Source organism: Helicoverpa armigera, chromosome 1 (assembly GCF_030705265.1).
Source record: "Helicoverpa armigera isolate CAAS_96S chromosome 1, ASM3070526v1, whole genome shotgun sequence".
In the NCBI taxonomy this organism is placed as follows: Eukaryota; Metazoa; Arthropoda; class Insecta; order Lepidoptera; family Noctuidae; genus Helicoverpa; species Helicoverpa armigera.
In genome coordinates, this window is record NC_087120.1 from 8,400,268 (window position 1) to 8,421,963 (window position 21,696).

At 35.3% G+C, this 21,696-nt stretch overlaps 1 protein-coding gene across 7 annotated transcripts in view; it reads left to right on the plus strand.

Annotated features, from left to right (window-relative positions):
- LOC110378131 (forkhead box protein L2) overlaps nt 1-21,696 on the plus strand; it is a 48,628-nt gene that overhangs the window by 4,283 nt on the left and 22,649 nt on the right. For all 7 annotated transcript variants that reach the window (XM_049839607.2, XM_064034625.1, XM_049839644.2 and 4 more), the window contains one exon: nt 11,061-11,172. In XM_049839607.2, the coding sequence (XP_049695564.2) occupies nt 11,061-11,172 (112 nt within the window). The remainder of the gene's footprint in view (nt 1-11,060; nt 11,173-21,696) is intronic.

Sequence of the window (21,696 nt, forward strand, 5' to 3'; positions counted from 1 at the left end):
ACAACAGATTGTCAATAGATAGCTTAGTACCTACATACTTGTAAAAATACATAAGAAAATTTCAGTTTGCTTTTGGTAAAGTCAGATAATAATAGTAGGGATATTGTTGTTTAACGAAGAACAGCCGGCGCCATTTTTACGTAGATGAAATCACATTTATTTTCTTGGGTTGACAATCACGTTTTAATTAAATTAATTCAAATAACCTTTTTTATATGACTGGTCGTCAGCGGAGTTGTATGCAGTATCCATATAACTGTACTCCAATGTTAGGAATTTCTGGATGTCTTGCTAGCATCGTTTTGATCACCTTTGGAGAAAATGGGGTTCAATATAGGGAAATGTTTTGTTTTTTTCTCCTTTTTTATTCTAAAGTACCTACCTACGGAGTAAGAAGGCAAGCTTAATTTTTAAAATAGATTTTTATAAAATAACCTTCACAGATTATAAATCCAGTAAGAATTATCACTATCGTTGTCTTTGCCAACTTAGGGATAAAAACGTCTTCCTGTACAGAGAAGGCAAGATGAGATAGCACGAAAAAGAATATCCACAAAAATAATTTATCCTTCAAAATAGGGTTCTCATCAATTGTAACGTAGATGGCTGGAAGAACACGACGGTAACACGGTATTTGATGAAACCTAAATTTACCGAATCGGAATAAGGAACGATTCGTAATTATGTAACAATAATTTATCAACGTATGCAAAGAAGAAAGATGTTTGAAATGTTCCATGAATTGTAAAGTGAACATAAAGGCTTCGCTAGTGTGCCGGGCGACCGATGACGTCGACTCAGCTGCTTCGGCACGCGGCGACTCGAATGACTCCGCTGTAATTCGACCGGACCCTGTGACAAATGTGAAAAGTATTACGTTAAAGTGCGCCCGTGCGCGCTTGCCACCGTCCAAAGTTCTCTCAATTCGACTTATTCAACAAATACGAATAATTTCCTTAATCAATACTGTAGGTATCCCTATTATTGTTTTCTATAGTTATTACGTGACACATTGTCAATTTTGTACTTTTCCATGTCTCAGAGTTGGCGGAGTTGCCACCTGCGAATCTTAGAAGTTTTGACTCAAATTGCACATTTTAAAGGTAATCTCAATTTATGTTTGTGTCTTTTGGTGCAGCAATTTATCTACCTATTTCCAAAGAATCACACTTCATACGTAGATAGAGAGAATATTCGTCACTCTTCCAAGCAAAAACTGCTGAACAGATTTTTGACAATTAAAACTCATAAAATATATATGCATGAATATTTGTACAAAAACTTCCTTCGGGAAGCAGAAAAAAAATTGAGTATGACGCAATTGACCCCAATCCAGAGAAAACGTAATAGTACCTAAATAAAGGATGTCAATGCTACAACGGTGACGAAATTACAGATCGACCGTTAACCGCTGAGCCAGCATTTTAATAAAATGCGCTAACACAACTGAATCTACTGTTCCTTGATATGTGCTCAATGTCCACATCTATATTACATTCATTCATTGAAATGCAATACAGACTTAGGAACCATAAGCATTAATATGTTCTATTAGAAACCAGTTTCATATGAACATTCTTACAGCTGTAGTAAATGCAAATGCTTAGGTAGGTATTAACTTTATTTAAAAAACTGAGCCGTTTGCTTTGAACGCTTATAAATCTACATGGTGAAACTGCTGAACGCATTGCAATAAAGCTATGGAGGCAAGCTACTTTAATCGGGATATGGGGAATAGTCCCCACGACATAGAGTAATAGCGAACAAAACATAATTTAACCTGCTGACAATATATTCAAATCTTTTATAGCTGAAAGTCAAACAATATCAATATCATCATCCTCCGAGCCTTTTCCCAATCATGTTGGGGTCGGCTTCCAGTCTAACCGGATTCAGCTGAGTACCAGTGCTTTACAAGAAGCGACTGCCTATCTGACCTCCTCAACCCAGTTACCCGGGCAACCCGACACTTTTTGCAGATTTACATTTTAGGCCGTAGTAAGTTATTAGCAGAAATCGGTTTAGGAACGTAAAGCAGTATATTAATTACCCCAGAGATCCATTGTGCTTATTATCTATCCTCTAAGTAAATATCCTTTCAGTTGTGTATTGTCCAGATTCGGTCATGTATTCTATAAAGAACTAATATGTTATTTCGTCTTCTTCTTCCCATCCTGTACCAAAGTTATTTGGAGTCGGCGCAATTTGTTTTTTCAAATCAGGAACTTTCAATCATATGATATTAGGTACAAAACCTTCTTATTAGTCCCTTCATAGTAGGTACTTATGTCCTCTTTCAGGCAGTCAATCCATCTTTTCTTCGGCCTTACTCTGCCTCTCCATCCTTCCATATTAACAATTAACACATTCTTTGTAGCATGTGTTTCACACCTTATCATCACATGGCCATACCACGACAAACGCTGACCTCTCATTTGTTCTTTCACTGGCACTACTTTGATACAAATAATAACTCCATAGGCAACAAATATATAAAATATATTTATATTTATGTGTGTTCTCGGTTTAGTAACTAAGTGTTTGAGTAATTAGGGGTCTAGTTTGTATTTTATCTTCTCCAACTTAAGATTGTTATTGTTATGTTAAAATAAATAGTATATAGATACGTTACTGTAAGGGCCGAGGCATACATAGAGCTTTTTCCAAAAGAATTCATAGTAATAAAACAATATTTATTTAAATAAATACGTAAAATAATTTAAATTTTCAGCCTTGGGGTCAGCTTTTTTATTGAACCCGAAAGGCAAACGCATTCATGGCTATACCTACAGCCGCGTGAACACCACCACAATTTGTACCAAGCAGAGAGACTTCTCTCAGGTGGCTCCGAACCAACATTGCAATGTCAATGCCGTGTGCGATATTGCAATTAAAAATTCCTTTATAATCATTGCGCAATCTTCGATATGACCATAAAAGTCAAAATTTGCACAATATCGTAATATTGCATTTATAAGTAATTTAATGAAACGTCTAGGGAGCGCCTAATGGTACACCTATTCCAAGAACAAAAAAAATAAAAGAGATCCAACCATAGAGAATTTAATAACCCCAGCATACATTTTCATCCAACCTTCCTGGAAAAACGGGCCTTTTCATTCGCTATTGCTGGAGCGGTGTGATGTTCCAAATTCAAAAAAACGCGCCTGCAATCGATTTGGTTATCACTGTCTGTAAATTCGGTTTACATTTTTGGTAATGCGAGAAAAATATTTATTATAATATTCGTTCATATTATTGTAACTTAATCATTGGTTCCAACGAAATGCGTGAAAACTTCCAATATTGATATTATATTCAATGAGAATTCAGACATCTGCCGTCTGCACTCAGTAATATGCATCGGTATATTTCGTGCTTTTGTTTTGATCTTCCAAAAAAATTTAATACTGCAATAATAAACATGGGAATTTTAAAAATATCTGCACAGTTAAGTATTGCAGAGACGAGGGCCGGGGGGAGACGGCGGCACACTGCACAGGTCACATTGTGTAAAGAAAACGCAAAGCTAGTCAAAGTAACCTGCACGTGCAAGAGAACGTTCAGTATTTGTACATTTGTTCAGTGATCGTGGGTGGCCCTGTACTACTTTTTTACATATGTATATTTTACTCGAGCGTCAACTTTCATTCGAATCTTGCCTCCAACCGAGATTCGATCTTAAATAAGGGATGTAAAGAACTAAAAGAGCTGATAAAGCTAAAAAGTAGCTTATCGGTTACATTGCTAAGCCGTGCAGCTAATTCGGTCGTGTACAACTTACAATGGGCCTATTTCACGAGCCAATTAACTTTGTAGCATTTTTATTGATTTTATTTCGCTTACAGTATCAAATGTCTTTACAGATAGATTAACTCACTTGAATCTTAGCCATTGTTCAAATCTTCTACATAAATTAATTACACCATTATAAGCCTACATTCGTATTCTTATTGATAATGTTAAATATAATATTGAATCGATTTTATTTAACGGTCGGTAGGCCTGCAAGCTTTTTGACAGATCTTATGGCCGAAATTTACCTCCTCACTTTACGTACGACTAGGTTATTACTTACCATGAAGTAACTTCAGACTATGATGGCATGCTTCAGTTTTCTACTATGAGAAGGAACGCAGAGTAGACGTAGATATGATACACATTCCTGCGTCATTGACTGTGTCATGCAAAAAAAATGCAGCTAATTAAGACTTAAATCTGGATCTTCATGAGCAACGACAGCCTACACTAAAGTTACACGAGTTCCACACGAAGGGAACCACAAGTTTCACTTCTTTACCAACCTGACGGTTTTAATTTTTTGATGGATGATTTTTCTATTAGTCAAAAATAGACAAACTCGAAAATTATAATAAAACTGCACTCTTAGGTTTTATTTTAGAAAGCGCGGTGTTAAAATTTTGCCAATGTAATATGTAGGTTGGGAAAAAATCACTTTTGTCAACAACCCGAACTAAATATAAACTATACTATGAATGAACATTATTTTACAAGGAAATACTGTAGACCTCAGCCGGGTATTTTTGTAAGTAATGTCTTTCTGGGAGATAGCATCTACCTACGTCGCTTGAGGGGGATCCGTTCATTTTCGCTGCGACTCGACAGTAACCTTAGGCACACTTACTTTTTCCTAACTTTTCTAGCACATTTAAATCTTTTCAGCTAGTTTAGACCCAGACACCAAAGGAGAGTGAAGCAAAGAAGTTTTTAATTAAGCTATAATTTTTTTACACCAGAGTGGGCGTAGACGAGATGTTTGAATCACAAAATTCTATTGGTTGTTTAAAAAACCTGCACCGCTCTGCTTTGGTGGAGGCAGGGCCTAACCTTAAAAGATTGAACCTGTTCTAGAGATACGGGTGAAACCATGAGAAGCACACACACTATAATTACAAGTAAAACACAAAGTATGTACCTACGTATGAAAAAAACTCACAACTAAAACATTAAGTTAGGAATATCTGTTAGTATATCACGTAGAGCGAGCTGGATATACAAAAAAATACAATATTATAGAATAGAACTAGACATTTATTTATCTATAAAAAAATTAATAATGTAAACTCATCAAGTGTACCCAAAACTATAGACTATTTTTTTTCATATGAAATCTTCTTTGTGCGTCTGAACTGGCTGACGGGAAAAAAAGTATTTCGGATTTATGGTGTTCTTTTTCTGAAACTGATGACAGGCGGCTAAGCATTATTATTATTACGGGGGCTAAGCATTGTATTTTTTAAAATGTTTTAATTAGATTATTATAATGTATTTATTATTTGTATATTTGCCAGAAAAAAATGCTGTTGAAAGGTTATCGAATTGCAAATAATTTTGTAATTAAGTTGTTGTGTTGGTAGCTGACAGAAATGTTGCGTGACAATGTATTGATCTCATTGCATCTCGAATGTATTTGTAAAAAAATAATATTCTAAAAGTGCTTCTTAAAAAAATGACCGTTAATGTTGTTTGAGTGTGTCTGATGTTTTGGTGTTTGTGGTTTCGTCTTGTTCTTTAAGTAATAATTGTCGTACCTAGGCATAAAATGTTTCTGAGTACTACTGGTCGAATGTGTGTCGTATATTTGAAATATGTCCGCGTGTATTGGGATTTTTGTTACAAATATGTTTTTTTTTATTATATTTATACGTTGATTTTGGTTACAGTATTCATATTTATTTAAAATACTTTATGCACATTGTACAACGGCGTACTTAACGCCTTAGGCGTTCTCTACCAGTCTACCTTAGGGTGGACATATGTGTAGTCATAATCAGAGTATCTAGTATAATATATCTATCTACTTGTGTATTAGGTTTCTATTGCTGTCTCTTATTGTTGGGTGGAAAGGTTTTTTCCATAAAGTAAATAACCACTAGAGAGCGCACTCGCCAATTTCTTCTAAGAACACGACTCACCGCTGCGGGCAGGGGGGGGCGACATAATCCGCGGCTACTATTGGTCAGTTCAAGGTCGCTACTAAAGGATCGTACTGTTCGTAGCCTTATAGTACGCGCAAAATCACTAACTTTTGGCGAGCGTCGGGGCACTGTATGCGCAGTCAAGTGGTTTTATAGTCTTTGGTTTTTTCCCTGTGGTATCGTTGGTTGTGTTAATGTAGGTATAAAAATATCCTATAGGATGCGTTTCAGTTCCAGACCATAGTATTTAGAGTTTAACCATATGTCTTTATGTGCACCTGATCCACAGAAGGTTGCATATTTAATAGCTCATCATGGACTTGTCTGTGAAAGTACTTTAACTACTGAAGGACCCGTTGCGCTGCCTTCAGCTGGTGTGCCATTACATAAATGGAAATCAAATACTCCTCAAGTATTACCCGATCATATAGGTCATTCTTCATTTAGTTTGAATATTGGTTCCAATATTAGTACCAATGAATAGGACTGTATGTAAAATTTAATAAAAAATGCTTCGTGAAAATTATATAAGAGTTGTATTCCGCAAGGCTTATTTTTGACAGCGAAAATTTAAAAAAAGATAAAACAAAATACAGACATAAAGAGGTTTTAGTGTTTTACATTAAAAAATAATGATAAATAGTGTAATTAAACATCCTTGGCAGTCGTTACGGGTAGTCAGAAGCCAGTAAGTCTGGCACCAGTCTGAAAGGGGTATCGGGTTGCCCGGGTAACTGGAAGGTCAGATAGGCAGTCGCTTCTTGTAAAGCACTGGTACTCAGCTGAATCCGGTTAGACTGGAAGCCGACCCCAACATGATTGGGAAAAGGCTCGGAGGATGATGATGACCATAGTGTAAATTTTTGCTGGTATCGTGTTTACATCTCCCGAATTGATACACCTTTGTAGTCGTTTTATAGATTCTTTGAATTGGTTTTTCCATTTTTATAACTTGCAAGATCATTATTCTATATTATGATCAATGATTAAAAGAATGCGTTCGTCTTAAGTAAATGCATTCCTGCGGTATGAATACCAGGCAAAAATTCTGCAGTTAACCTAAGTAGGTAGATTATATTTCGTGGTGAAGATTTAAAATATTTATGGAAGTTAGCGTTCCTGAGATAACCCACTGACCTGTAAGTAGACTATGCCAAGGTCCTATAAACTGAGAAATGAAAACTAGGAAAATGTAGGAGTTTAAAATGATCATTAATACCTAGAATCTTAAAGTTCTTACTTAACCAAGAATTATTTGTTAAGATGATGATGTCCTCCTCGCCGATTATCAGCTACGGCGGCGGTTCTCATGTAAGGAGATTACCCAACTGTGTAGGACATATTATATCTAGTGCACAAGCATTTGCGCAGACAGAGGTGCACTCTCTATTCCTTCACTCTCATAGCCCGATGGGACGGCAATACAACATACGTTTTGCTTGTTTATCCAAGAAAAAAAAACTTATTTCTATAATTTCACTCTCAAAAGTCTTGTCAAAAGGCATGACTCTTTTACAAAGTTTTTCAACAACAACGTTTGTTCAACGTTCGTTGAGTTTTTTTTTTTACTTTCAATACATTAAAGGTATTAGTTATTGTAACTGTAAATTAATAAATTGTAGCCAATGATTTTATTATGTTATGAAAAGATGGAATTCTTGAAATGCGACTCATTTTCAGATTGTGGGTTTGAAAACGCCCATTAATTACCATGCTATTTTGGTTTAATCCCAGCTTGCGATCCAATGTGTCGTCTCGTCACTATCGTTGTAGTTAGCAGATACTTTTTTAATCGTACCTATCTGAAAAAAAGGTTCGTATAAATCGTATAGTAGTTATAGGAATGCAATCATATTAATTTCAATAATGTGTATGTGGATAAAGGTATGTGTGTGTGGATGGATATCTGTTACGACAAGGTACACCGCAAAATGATGTGCATTCTGAAATTTGATTTGACAATGACTATGATTATTTCAATTATGAGTATGAACAAATAATAGCTGCCTCATTTATTGTACTTTGACATAATCTAGTTACCTATACTGATTTTCTCATTGGAATGGGCCAGTATAATTTGATTTAATAGTTCAGTATATGTAACTTTTGCAGATTGACGGGATGATGTTGTAGGTACTCCCCAAACGGCATTCTACATATTTCAAATTGCCTGAAATGTTGGTAAACTAAAGCTGACAAACTATTGTACCTCTTGATTGACAAAATATTCTTGGTTGAAATTCAGCCAAGACTCATATTTTTTCTTTAAAACTGTGAACACGTAATAAATGTCTTTGTGATATTGTTCGTGATGTTACAGTGGGGTCGATAAATTATCTTACGTAATAAAACATTCAGCTTAGCTATTGCAATCTTAAACTTACCCATTAGTCTTCTCCGTTAAGAAGTAAGTTTAATGGTCTAGGTACTCAGTATTTTAAGTTATCATTTAATAGGATAAAATGTTTCGTCTTGACAAAAACTTTTCACGCCTTGACCAATATTTCTTTATATAGTTACAAGAAAAATGGCCTGCCACTGAAAATCTCGCATTTATATTCCAATTCTAATTTTTTGGTACAGGAATTTTTCTTGAGTGTCACGATGCAGCAAATAAATATTGGTCGTGAATTGAAGAAATGAATCGATCTCGCTCTTATATAGATGATTCCGAAATTTTATCTCTTTCGCCCTAATAGCCGGCTGACAAACATGTATCAGCGGTTAATAGGTGCGCTCACGCAGCTGTTGCGAACAAATCAGCTCGGATATAGCTGACACTGTCAAAAAGCTAACGCTTGGGCGCACTTTATATGCTAGCAGCGATAATAAAGAAGCAACATTTAATTGTATACTAATACTGAAATGCATGTTAAGTTCAATGTTGAATGAACCAACACGTTTGCAATCCACATAAATGAATTCGATTTTTCGAAGTCATCTACCAATCTTTATACCTATTACCTATAGTATATTAAACATCTGTAGTATGAGGTATGTATCTGTAATGTAAAACTCTAATATTACATAAAGCGATATTTAGTTGGTATTAATAACATTAAATTATAACAATATATAACAATCTGAAGATAAAATATTATTTCGAATAAGTAGCGTTTTTTCTCGGAGTAGACAAGGAGGGATTTTATAATACCTACTTACATTTGGTCAGAAAAGGAAAACACGATAACTTTAAAATATTTAAATTAATTTGTAATTTATAAAATCAGAGTAAATAGGTTTCACTTGTTTACGCATTTTTGTATTACAGTGAAAGAAATGAAATCTCAGTATAACAAATAAACGAATTTTAGTATACCTAAAACATTATCTTTCCATTTATATATCTATTAAAAACAGAAACAATTGGTTCAACAACCCAATTGTCACGCCAATCGTTTATCCTTTGTACCACGACATAACAAGCAAAGACATTACGAGGAGGGTCGACTCGTTCATTCAAGATCGGAGAAAGCATCCTACGTATTTAAAAATAGATATTGTAGAATATTTATTGGCTATCTCTTCGGGATTCGATTTAATATTAAGATTAGAAAAAATATAGTACGCGCGTGCTTATGCGATGGCCGCTAATTTGTTCGTTGATATTAGTATTCCCGAAGTAAATATGTGTATGTATTAGGATTTGTAATTATTTAATCAGTGTTGTTCGATGGAATGAAAAGTTAAGAACTGTTGTGGGTACTTGACTTAACAATGGTGAGTAAAATAAATGCAGTAATTTGAAAAAAATGTACCATCCTGAAATGAGTTGATGCCTTTGATTTATTTAAGAAAGAGAATTCAAGCGTGTTGTTTCACTAGATAGAATATTATACGGATTACTGATATCAGATAATATTATAATCGATACTTATAAATATTACAAAGAGGAAAGACTATTTATAGAAAGGATCATGAACAAAAATAATGAAAGTACCTAAAAACAAAAAAAAAATACCGACATTTCGTCATAATCATTGTAAGTTAATAGAATTGTTTGTATGAACTATCACTACGTCATCGCTAATGTACGACTATCTTAACATTTTTATTCTCCAAGGACCTGCCGAATATGGAAGTCCAGGAGCAATACTATGCCTTCTTTTTCTTCCCGTTGTTGCTGCCGTGTTCGCATCTTATTTGGGTTCGGCGCAATAAGTCCTACTTATATTGACTTCTTTTTATTCATGTCCTCTTTCAATCTGTTTTTTTTCGGCCCGTTTCACCCTCTCGTTCTATCAACACTCAAACTTACTTAGTACATATAGATACAATACTATGCCTAAAATTAAGGTTAATGAAACTTTTTTTTTTTCCCGACGTCAAAAATCATCAAATGACCCCTCCCGCTGTGGGTTAGCAGCGGTGAGGGAGTGTCAGACTCTTACTGACTAAACCGTCGTGTTCCGTCATAGGCCTTTTATGTACCAGGGCCGCGGTATCTCTTTCGACCAACCCGCAGCCCCGGCAGGCTTTGGCCCTGCTGGGCCCCGCTGGGGTTGCTGACATCTCTTTGAGGAGCGCGTGGAACAACGCGCGCCGTCGACACGGGTCTGTCGTCTAAGCAGACAGAGGGACGATGAGCCACCGAAACTTAGGATGTGATTAGGAGCTTTTTTATTAGGTTTAATAATAGTAAATCAAAACAACTAAATAGCTAGAAAATGAGCAGCGAGAATGTGTAACAGGAGTACCTAATTAGTTTTGAGTAATTACTCAGCATAATTATGTCGTAGATTCAGCTTTGGTCTTACATTATTTAAAACGGATTCTGCACATTTATAGCATTCCTACCTGTAAAATATGAATTTAGCTTTGCAATTATTCGGTTCTTCAGCGGATTTTCTAATTTCTGCTTCGATCACGCAGACAAACTCCTAGGATAGCGCTCTCCAAGCTGTAATAGTCCTTTTTATTATTATCTAATTCACAATGTCGAAGTGTCAGTTATAATTGAACAAATGTTTTCCATGCATATTTGGTGTCCGCTTCAAATTATTCCAAACATATTTAAATCCTTTACCCTTGTTGTTGGCTGATAAAAATCTTGTGGTATTAATTCATTTATTTTAGTCAGAATTTGGTGATAAATAACGGAACATATGTTTTTTTTATTAGGAGCTGTCAATACACGCGGTGTCAACACACGAGCTGCTGAAACCTAAGGATGAACCCTCTTATTCATTGGCTGCTTCTACGAATCTTTGCTCGGTCAGTTTACATCACACAGGTCAGTAAAACGATTACAATTCTTAGTTTTACTTTGAAGCGTTATAAATCACCTTCTTTGATTTCTTAGTTAGGTACTTACAGCTTTTTACATTTCAGTTTGTAGGCACGACCATTTTGACTGCATTTTTTTTGAATCATTTGTGCATTTGACTCATCTTTTCTTTTTAATTAATATCAAGTAGTTTTTACGGGTTGTTTCTTGTCAATTAATGATACAAAAGGATTGTTATTTGATACTTTTTCCCTTTAGGCAACTAACCGGATACCCTAGCGACGGCGAACGAATCGCATATCACAAGGTGTAACTACATATAATTATTATAAAACAAATCCTCGGGTGCGTTTCTCTGTTTGTGATAACAGGATTTTCTTACGCTTTTCTCCAATAGAAAGAGGGATCAATGAAAAGAGATTTATAAAAAGGCTGGGTAGGTATCTATACTATTTCAACATTTTATAATAATCCGCCATATATTTCGGGTAGCCGTTCTCAAAACATTGCCGTTTAGCGAAAAGCGGCGGTTCTACGATTAACTGGATTGGCCTTATTGCTCTTGAAAACCAAAATATACTTGTTTGCTCTAAAAACCCATCACAGATTACGCCGATGCCTGTTATCTGGATGGCCCAAGGTTGCTGTTAAATAAACTTGAGCGCTGGTAATTACAGAATTACCAGCGCTCAAGTTTTCAACAAAACGAATGCACAGGCATTCGTTTTGTTTGAATCTCAAAAATATGATAATGTTTCACAATTTTTCAAAGAACTCAAGTGGCTCCCAATTCGTCTTCGCAGGAACACTCGCATTACCTATGTGTCTTCTTAATCCTAAATTTGCTTCCTGCCTGTATCTTGCTGGATACATCTTAAATTCTTAATTAAAATCCCTCCCCACTCCACTGACTTCTACTCTTATTCCTTCAATTTGCACACTGTACGGCTATGGAAGGAGTTGCCTTGAAGTTGTTGTTGAACTGAGGAGCTGCCGAGTGTTGCTATGTTAAAACGGAAATTGAAGGAACACCCTCTGTCCTCATCGGCATAACATGCATGTAGTATTTTTATATTTTTTATGTTTAGTTATTGCTAGTGAACATGTATTGGTTTTATCTTCTTTTAATTTAACAAAGTCTATCTACATCTCTTTTCATTACAACTTTCCCGTAGCGGGCCTGCTGGAAGAGATTTCTTTAGAAATAAGCAGTGCCTTTGTACTTGTTTGTTTTACTTTTCTCTCCTTGTGTCATCAACTGTGTACATAAACTGTTAAAACCTTATGCAATGTTAAAACAAATTAGTGAAAATAAAGCAGCTCATCTGAAGTTTATCATTTTGTAAAAGATCATACCTATTTAATAAAAAGTACCAACGTAGGTAGGTATATCATATTTTAGCGTAAGTCAAGAAATAACTGTCGTGTTCCGTAGTTTTAAACAATGTTCTTATTGTGGCTGCAATGACTTAGCGTTTCAACTTACCGACTTGGCTGAATGTCGTACCACTTCAAACGTTTGTTGTGTTGGTACGAACTTAGGAATATTTAATTTACGACCCAGCCAGTATTGTTCATTCAGAACGGTCTCGGGTTGATTGGCGATATTAAAAGTGTCAAGCGCCCGCTGCCGGAAATTCATTGATAGATTTAATCGCCTTGCACTGAAATAACGTACCACGCAGTAGGATTTGATTTGAGGAGTAAATTGCTAAGTCATTAATGCCGTCCGGTCGGCGCGGCTCTCCGCACTAAAAACTCGAGCTATTTTCAGGGAGCTAACAGGGATCCTTGAAGTTTGAAATTACAAGTCTGCTTGCGTCAGTACCCACCCGCTTGGATAGGTTTTGTTTATGCCATAGAAACTGCATAAGAAACTATATAGCTTTAAAAACTAGTATTAGTTAGAGGTAGTTATTAGTTGGATCATTCTACTCTCCACAGTATTCTTAGAAATTTGATATGTTTATTATGAATTTTCAATCCTACTTTTCCCAACTATATCGAGGTCAGTTTGCAGTTTAACTTGATGCAACATTAATAGCAGAGCAAATGATAGCATTAATAGCAACTCAGTCAACAGCAAAACCGATAGACAGATCATGTACCTTCACTGAAGGACAGTTGTCAAACTCGTTTATGGCACATTAGTCACATTACAGCTTAACCTTTGTTCGATCGAATCTTGCAGCTACGACTACAGCTTTCCTTTCCATCATACAGTAAATTGTCAAAACAATAGAATAATGACAGTATCTCCCTGAATTATCAAAATGTTCATAATTTTCAAGGAAAAGATTGGGTTTCCACTAGTGAACGTTAAGAAACTTGCCATGGTCCACTTAATATAGAGGGACAACCGACTATTCCATACAGAAATTTCTACATTTTTGGAAAAAGGTTATTTCGTTTACTGATTTTTTTAAAATCTTTGGTCGTACTTACCTTACTCAGTGATAGCATTACTCATACGTAGGTATCGTGCTACTGAGTCATAGTCAATTCATTGATTGATGTCATCCAATTCTCCATGTCATGGAATATACGTAGAAAAGACAGTCTAGATAGATCATGCAAACCACAGAATGCCACTAATCGTAATCTAATACCCTGCGATCCCGAATGATCTGTTCTAATCAGCCTAGACGTGTAATTGTGCAAATGTCATTTAGCTGACGAAATATATTTGTATCTGTGTGTATGTAGTGACTTCGATCACGAAGGTACCTATACAATTTCCTTTTAACCTGCTCATTTTAGTTTTCTGCCTTACAGCCAGTTTCTTCATCAAAAGTAAAAGCCCATGCGCCTGAAGTCATGGTCACAAGTTAAAAAAATGACTTATTTGGTAGTACCTGTATTTTAGGATTTCGGCAGTAAATAACATTTGCGTTAGCTACATCTAGTTTTCTAAGCAAGGATTCAAATTAATTATTGCTGTGTGTGAAAACTAAAGTACTTAACCGTTTACGAGTTGGGTTTAGTTTTTAATATGAATAAAGTTAATGTAATTTTCGGTTTAGCAAAGATTAAACACGTGACAAAGGTAATATTTTTTTTATACTTAATTGAATAGTCTTAGAAATAAAGTCTTCACACAAGTTACATAAGGGCACGTCACACGTAAGCGTTAATGTTTATAATATGTGGCTGGGTACAAAATATGTTTACATTATAATCACAGCCTTCTATTCCTTGCTATACTCTATGAGATCATTGTGTTACATACAACTGGTAAGTATTAAATTGTGTTTATGTATAACGTATATAGGAAGTGTCTTATGAACAGTTCAACATTAAAGCGTCAATATACAAATGGATATACCTACACGTATCAAGTACGTTTCAAGATTGTCTCAATTGCGGTCAAATTGGATTGGTAATTACATCTTTGTCGTAATCTGGGTATTTATAAAATCAAATTAACAAAATCAAACAATTGAACTACGGTGTATTTTTTATAAATTACCTAACGGTGCCACCTGCGTCCCGAGGGAAATACATGCCGCAGCCTATGTCCTTTCTCAGGTTTTACACTCTCTGTGTATCTTTCAGTTTCAGATCATTAGCTTTGGTATGAAAGCGCTACAGATAGACAGACAAAGTGCGCTTTTGGATAGATTCGCTTTACATCCGAAGAAGAGACAACGGGTTAGACCACAACTGGGCCTGGGTCCGAAATTCAATAATTTCGATAAAAAATATCTTTTGTGGTTGTATCCTTTGACGACAAAGGAATATTCAGAATGTTAAAATAATATAAAAAAACCTAAAGTTTTTAATGTAATCTGCAATTATTTTAAGTCACAAATGTATTTATTTGTCTTTGCCTTTGATGTATTTTCCATACTTACTGCTAAGTTACCTACGATTTGCTGATTCCTACAGCCTCGGACGCTTTATATGGTCTCTATACGGCACCACACACAATCCGGCTATAGCTTATTGAAAAATGTCTTAACTTTATCAGTGTTAATCATAATTTTCTAACTTTTGTAGGGCTTTTCTGCTTTAATTTTTGTTTCGTGTACCTTTTCGTTCGTCGTGTGTATTCAGTTATATCCTTTACAGATGCTTCTTTATGGATATCGACAGAAACGAAGGTGTTTTTGCGACACATATTTATTTCTTTGCTTACGCTTCTGTACAACAACTCATTCCTCATTGACACAAATATTCGGTTTAGCCAGTAGAACCCTACACTTATTAATGTTATATAGTTTTTATATAAAAAAAAGTTTGACACGTTTAAGATGATTTTGATGGGTATAAAGTACTTACGGAGTTAGGGCACTAAAAAGTAATTTATTAAATCTAATAAAAAGATGACTTAATTTTTTCAAAACAAAAAGAATAAGCGTCTAGCATAAAGAATAACTATAAAACTGTGACCTCTCTGTCGCACCCTACAAATCGCAGCAATATATTTTTTTCCTTTCACCGTGTTCTAACTAAATAATCTATATTTTCAATAAAATTAATTTCCATAGTAAAATTATCCAAGCCATTGCAAGTTACTAGTCTAGTACCGATGTAACTGTTTGTACCTGTCTGCCTAAGAGTTGTGACGGGAAAAAACGGTCAAACTAACGTTTGCAATCTGTTTAAGTATTGGCTTTTTCAATTAAATATAAAATATCTTCTATCCATCAACCAGCCCTGTGAAGGGCGTTCAATGGTGGGATCTTATATATTTTGTTCTATTCGGCACAAGCGATCTATGCATTCCAGAACTGTAATTTAGTTTCCAGTTCACTTGTAATAATCAAGTATTTTTTTATGTATTTCTCCTTTAATTCGTGTTAAATCTCTATCTCGGTCCCTTTCAATAATTGTATCAACTTATACAACGCCGGTTTTATAATTATGTTTTGTATGGGTTATTTATTTTGATCAATTCTTTGTTGAACTAGAAACTAAATTTATTTTATTTTATTTATTATACTTTTTGCAAACTTGTAACAAAACAATGTACGAAGGCGGACTTAACGCCTCAGGCGTTCTCTACCAGTCAACCTGCATAAAATGTCTCTGGCAATTACTCCCATCCACTGCTTTAAAAAATACCTAGTACCTGAATATTGGAAACTTCATAATAGTTCACAATAGCTAAGATGCTGCAGGAATAAAAATTGCTGGTAATAATGCCAATTGCACATATCTCCACCATCGATTTTCTTCGTTTTGGTTTTTTTTTCATCGTAATTGTTTATTTACCTATTAAAATTACTAGGATCATAGAAATTAACTGAAACTTGTTCTTTCGATGGTTTCACCGGAACTAAAGATTTAAATTATTGTCAGGCAGAACTGATGTCTAGACCCTTCTGCTTTACTTACTGGTTTTCTTTTTGTTGTAAAATAATTTGTCTCGGAGATACAGTTTGAAAGTCACCAACGAAAATCGACCACGAAAAAGTATCCTTACATTTTCGTAGGTTGTTTGTAAATACTATCATTATATGGATAAAACAAAGTTAGACAAAAATATAATAACAAGCAACTAAGTTCAATCAAGTTTTATAGACTGAACAGTTGGCAGCCCTGTCCAGAAGCATTGATTGTGGTCGTAAAGCAGCCCGCGTCGAATCCAGTACAAATATGAGCGTGTACTTCTTGCTTTTATGTGTCGCGTTGAGCCACCTTTAACACAGTTTACACTTAAATCGATTAGACATCGAAAGAAATCGATTAGACTTGTGCTGATAATTCATTTACGATATAGCCCTTATCATAGCAATTCTTGCGTTTCAACATGTATAAAATGTGCCTATTGTATAACATATTTTCGAATAGGAAGATTCAAATAGCTTGTATTTGATGTGTATTGTGTTGGTTACAGCTGTCTAAAATTATGGTCTTAAAAAAAACGCATCTTTTTATTATCACAATTATAGGATGTTCTTCTGTTTTTTTCAACTTTATTCTCTAAATCTTGGGAACTAATATTATGCACCTTTCTGTATTTGTCCGAAAATTCAATTTTTACATTTTCATCGTTCTTAATGTGCACGTTGTCTTTGCGTGTTACGAAACACTGGTAGGGTTGTTTAATACTAACCCTAACCCGTAAATTGGATCTCGTACTTGAATAACATGTGATTAACTCGAGTATTGAGCTTATCTAAAAGAACAACATCATTCGTATCTAGCGGGCGCGGGCGCGCAACGATCTCTTCGAGCCCCTGACGTCAGCTCGGGTCGCGTCCCCTTAACCTCGGAGCTCTTGTTGCAAACTGTACATAATTCAATCCGATTACAATAAAAATTACGATAGGCACCATTATTTCACGACTATGCTGTGGCAGTCATCTGTACAAAAGTTTGCAAGATATGGTTATACAAAAGTTTGTGATGTTAAGTCGCAACTTCAGACAGAATCTTAAAAGAACGAGCAAGAATGCTTGGACTTTTCTCTCATACTCCATGAATTTCTGTTTTTGTTTCTTTTCTCGTCGTCATAAGTTACCCATATGGTACAAACTAGTATTAAAGTTAATTGTTGCAAACTAACTGATAACTCTCGGGGACACCTGAATTTGCGGCGTGGGAGGGAGTAGTCCAATATTAATCTTTGGATTTCCAGACTATTCGAAATTTCAATCGATTTGTTTCTAGTGATGGATTTCTGAAAGAAAATGCATCATTTTGTCATATGGACACCTTTTATAAAGCACATTTCCAATATTTTCGTCACTGCTCGATACTTCTCGATAGATGGCGTTGTGAAGTCGAAATTTTCTGAATGGTGATGTGCGCGAAAATTATGTGCTTTTTTTTAAGAATTGAAAATTTGATGATCTCTCTCACATCTGTATTTCTAGTGCGGCAAGAAAACACAAACAATATAAAAGCTTCAGGTTATGCAAAAAGATTTTTAAAATAATTTTACAAAGTTGAAATGTTGCACATAGACAAAAAAAATGATAATAATAAAGTTATATTACTAACTAGCTGGTGCCCGCGACTTCGTCTGCGCAGGTTTAGTATTTCGAACAATATGTTTACAAATTGTAGCCTATGTGTTATTCTGATGTATAAGCTATATTATTGTAAAATTTCATTAAAATCCATTCAGTAGTTTTTGCGTGAAAGAGTAACAAACATCCATACATCCATACATCCATACATATAGGGCTGCCATTTCGAATTTCGCCAAACCCGGACAAACATTAAAAAAAACCCGGACATTTGGCGTAAATCGCATTTTTTCCCCGGACGAGTCCGATTTTTTTTAAACAATACAAGGCCTAATTTTTAATATTACCATATACTTAAATTCAATGAGGTGCTTCCTTACATGAAAAGTCAGAGCCGTCTCTAGCTCATGTAGTAGGTACCTAGTATTGAAAGATTATTGCTTAATGTATTTCGAAGGTCATAAATAAGAAAGCTCATGTGGAAACTAGGAGTTACCTTCTTGTTAGTAATAGGACTTTAAAACGGCGCTACCTTTTTGATAGGTTAGACAAAAAAATGTAGAAAAATAAAAAAAATTGGAAAGTGAAGTTGCCGCGAGCGTAGCGAGCGCGAAAATGTTTGAGTTTTGGGTCACTAAAGCACCTAAACTTGTATAATAATAAAAATCCGCAAACTGAAGAAGCCGCAAGCGAAGCGAGCGCAAAATTTTTTGAATATTGGGATATTAAAGTAGCTAAACGCCAAAAAAAATCGTGTCAAGAAAAGAAGTCGCGAGCGAAGCGAGCGCGAAAATATTTGAGTTTTGGGAAACTTCGAGTTCTTCGAGCCCACGGCGCCCGGGTTATTCGCATACCCTGCACCATAGGTTAAGGCGGCCCTGTGTAAAATGTCCGGGTTTTCCCCGGACACCTCTTGAAACCCCGCCCGGACGGCCCCCGGACGGCCTCCAAACGAGGACAAATCCGGGGAAACCCGGACGGATGGCAGCCCTACATACATACAAACTTTCGCGTTTATAATATTAGTAGGATGACTTCTAATAATCAATTGGTAAATAATCTGGTGGGTCATTATAATTTGATGCAATAACGTCAGAAAATAGACCCAAAATAATTAGTTAACAATTAATCGCCTAAGTAAGTTTAGATAGTTATTATTTATTATGCTTATCGATTTCTAATTGTTTTTTTTTCTAAAAGGTTCATGATGCCATAATGAGTGAATGTTATTTTGAATGAAAACAGCCATTTCAAAAACGTACCAATAGACAATTTCAGTAGATGTAAGGAAGTGACTTAAACATAGGTATGCAGCGATCAGTGATTTGGAGGTTGCAAAATGCTCGCAAACAGCGTTTTGTGTAAAATTTGTGCTTTTGTGCCTTGTACGCAATTTGGAAAGACCATCAAAATCTGTATACCTTTCAACTTTCAAAATTCCTCGAAAACTGTTCAGTTAACACTACAGAATTATTGATTGACTGTTATTTATTGAAAATCTGGTAATACAGTATTACAAAAATAGTGTAAAGTTTTAGATATTTTATTTACGGGATATAAGACACATGATAGTAGATAACGTAAATATGTAGGTATGCATTATATATTTCTATAAATACCACTACACAAAAAAATACCACTACCTATAATTTTCTTGCTGGCCCGTAGGCCTGAAGGATTTGTAAATCCTTTAACGGTTCCGTTTTCCATCAAAGGAATATTTTACTAGTACCTAAATTGAAAATATTTTAATTAATTGTTGTTTAGACCGTTAATCTTAAATACATTTTCTAATTATGTGAAAATCTGCTGCCTTTGGGTAAAGGTAGGTGTAGGTACCTATCTTACAAAAAAGTAACATAAAAGATTAATACTGTGGTTATTACTTATTTTACGCCATAACACGGATCGCCCGTCATCGGGGTGTTACTGCGTGCCACAATGCGTATGCACACATTACCTAGAACCTTACGTTATTAAACTTTATTGTTTGAGAGAACAATTACCTTTTGTACGAGTTGGGTATCGACGCCATTATCAGTAGACGCGTTAAGTAACGCTGGAGGCTCGAGTTCTACTATTTAGCGTAAGGCGCAAAGGCTGCCATTACCACCATTTTAATATGTCTTTGTTTGCATTTCTTCGGAAACAGAAACTGAACTGAAAATGATATTACGTATGTATAATTTATAACATACACTATATTATCATGTTCAGCTAGGTTTCCATACCATAAATCAGTAAATACCAGTACAAAATTGTTTCAATTTTTTTTAGGGTTCCGTAGCCAAAATGGCAAAAACGGAACCCTTATAGTTTCGTCATGTCCGTCTGTCCGTCTGTCCGTCTGTCCGTCTGTCACAGCCGATTTACTCGGAAACTATAAGTACTACAGTGATGAAATTTGATGGGAATATGTGTTGTATGAACCGCTACAAAAATATGACACTAAATAGTAAAAAAAAGAATTGGGGGTGGGGCCCCCCATACATGTAACTGAGGGATGAAATTTTTTTTTTCGATGTACATACCCGTGTGGGGTATCAATGGAAAGGTCTTTTAAAATGATATAAAGTTTTCTAAAAAACATTTTTCTTAAAGTGAACGGTTTTTGAGATATCAGCTCTCAAAGTCGTAAAAAGTATGTCCCCCCCCCTCTATTTTTATAACTACGGGGTATAAAATTCTAAAAAAAATAGAGGTGATGCATGCTAATTAACTCTTTCAACGATTTTTGGTTTGATCAAAGTATCTCTTATAGTTTTTGAGATAGGTTGATTTAACTGTAATTTACGGAACCCTTCGTGCACGAGTCCGACTCGCACTTGGCCGGTTTTTTTTGCCATCATATCCTCAATCTTCAGTCCATCTAGTGTAAGGCGTGTACAATCAAAAGAAATGTTAAATTCATGTTTTAATGTTATCTTGTACCATAAGTTCTTGAAAGGTTAAATCCGAAAGCCATTTACTTGTAATAAGTCTAAATATAATTATGTTTATGAGATTTCCCCGCATCCCGAGAGAACTACTTTCAGTATAATAGAAAGACGCCTACTTTGTATCCAATGATCCAGTAAATATTCCTAAATCACAAATCGGTTCTGACGGACATATACCTACTTGTGTACCGTGCCGATTTTCGTTGGTAGTTTAGGTTTGTAGATCGAGAAATATTAGGAAACAAAAAAAATAATATAACAATCATAACATCACCTGCCAAGTGATTGATGATTTTTTTTTCAGGGACTTTGCGGGATATTTTAAGTTTTCAAAGTTAGCTATCCAAAATTACACCACTTTTGCCTACATAAATATGTGAAACTTTTATTGCTTTTACTTTTTATACTTACTAGCTTTCTGCTCGCCGTTTCACCCGCGTTCCGAGATAGGTGCTTCCCGTAGCCGGATGGTGACAAAAACTATCCTATGTCTTTCTCCCGGGTCTCAAAACTATCCTCTAATTTTCAGCTTAAACGGTTCAGCCATTCTTGAGTTATAAAATATGTAACTAACAAAGCTTTCTTTTATACATAGATTATTTTCAGGCAATGACATCTCATCAAAAATAAAATAAAACATCGATACCCGTTTATTGTTTGTAGGTTTTTAG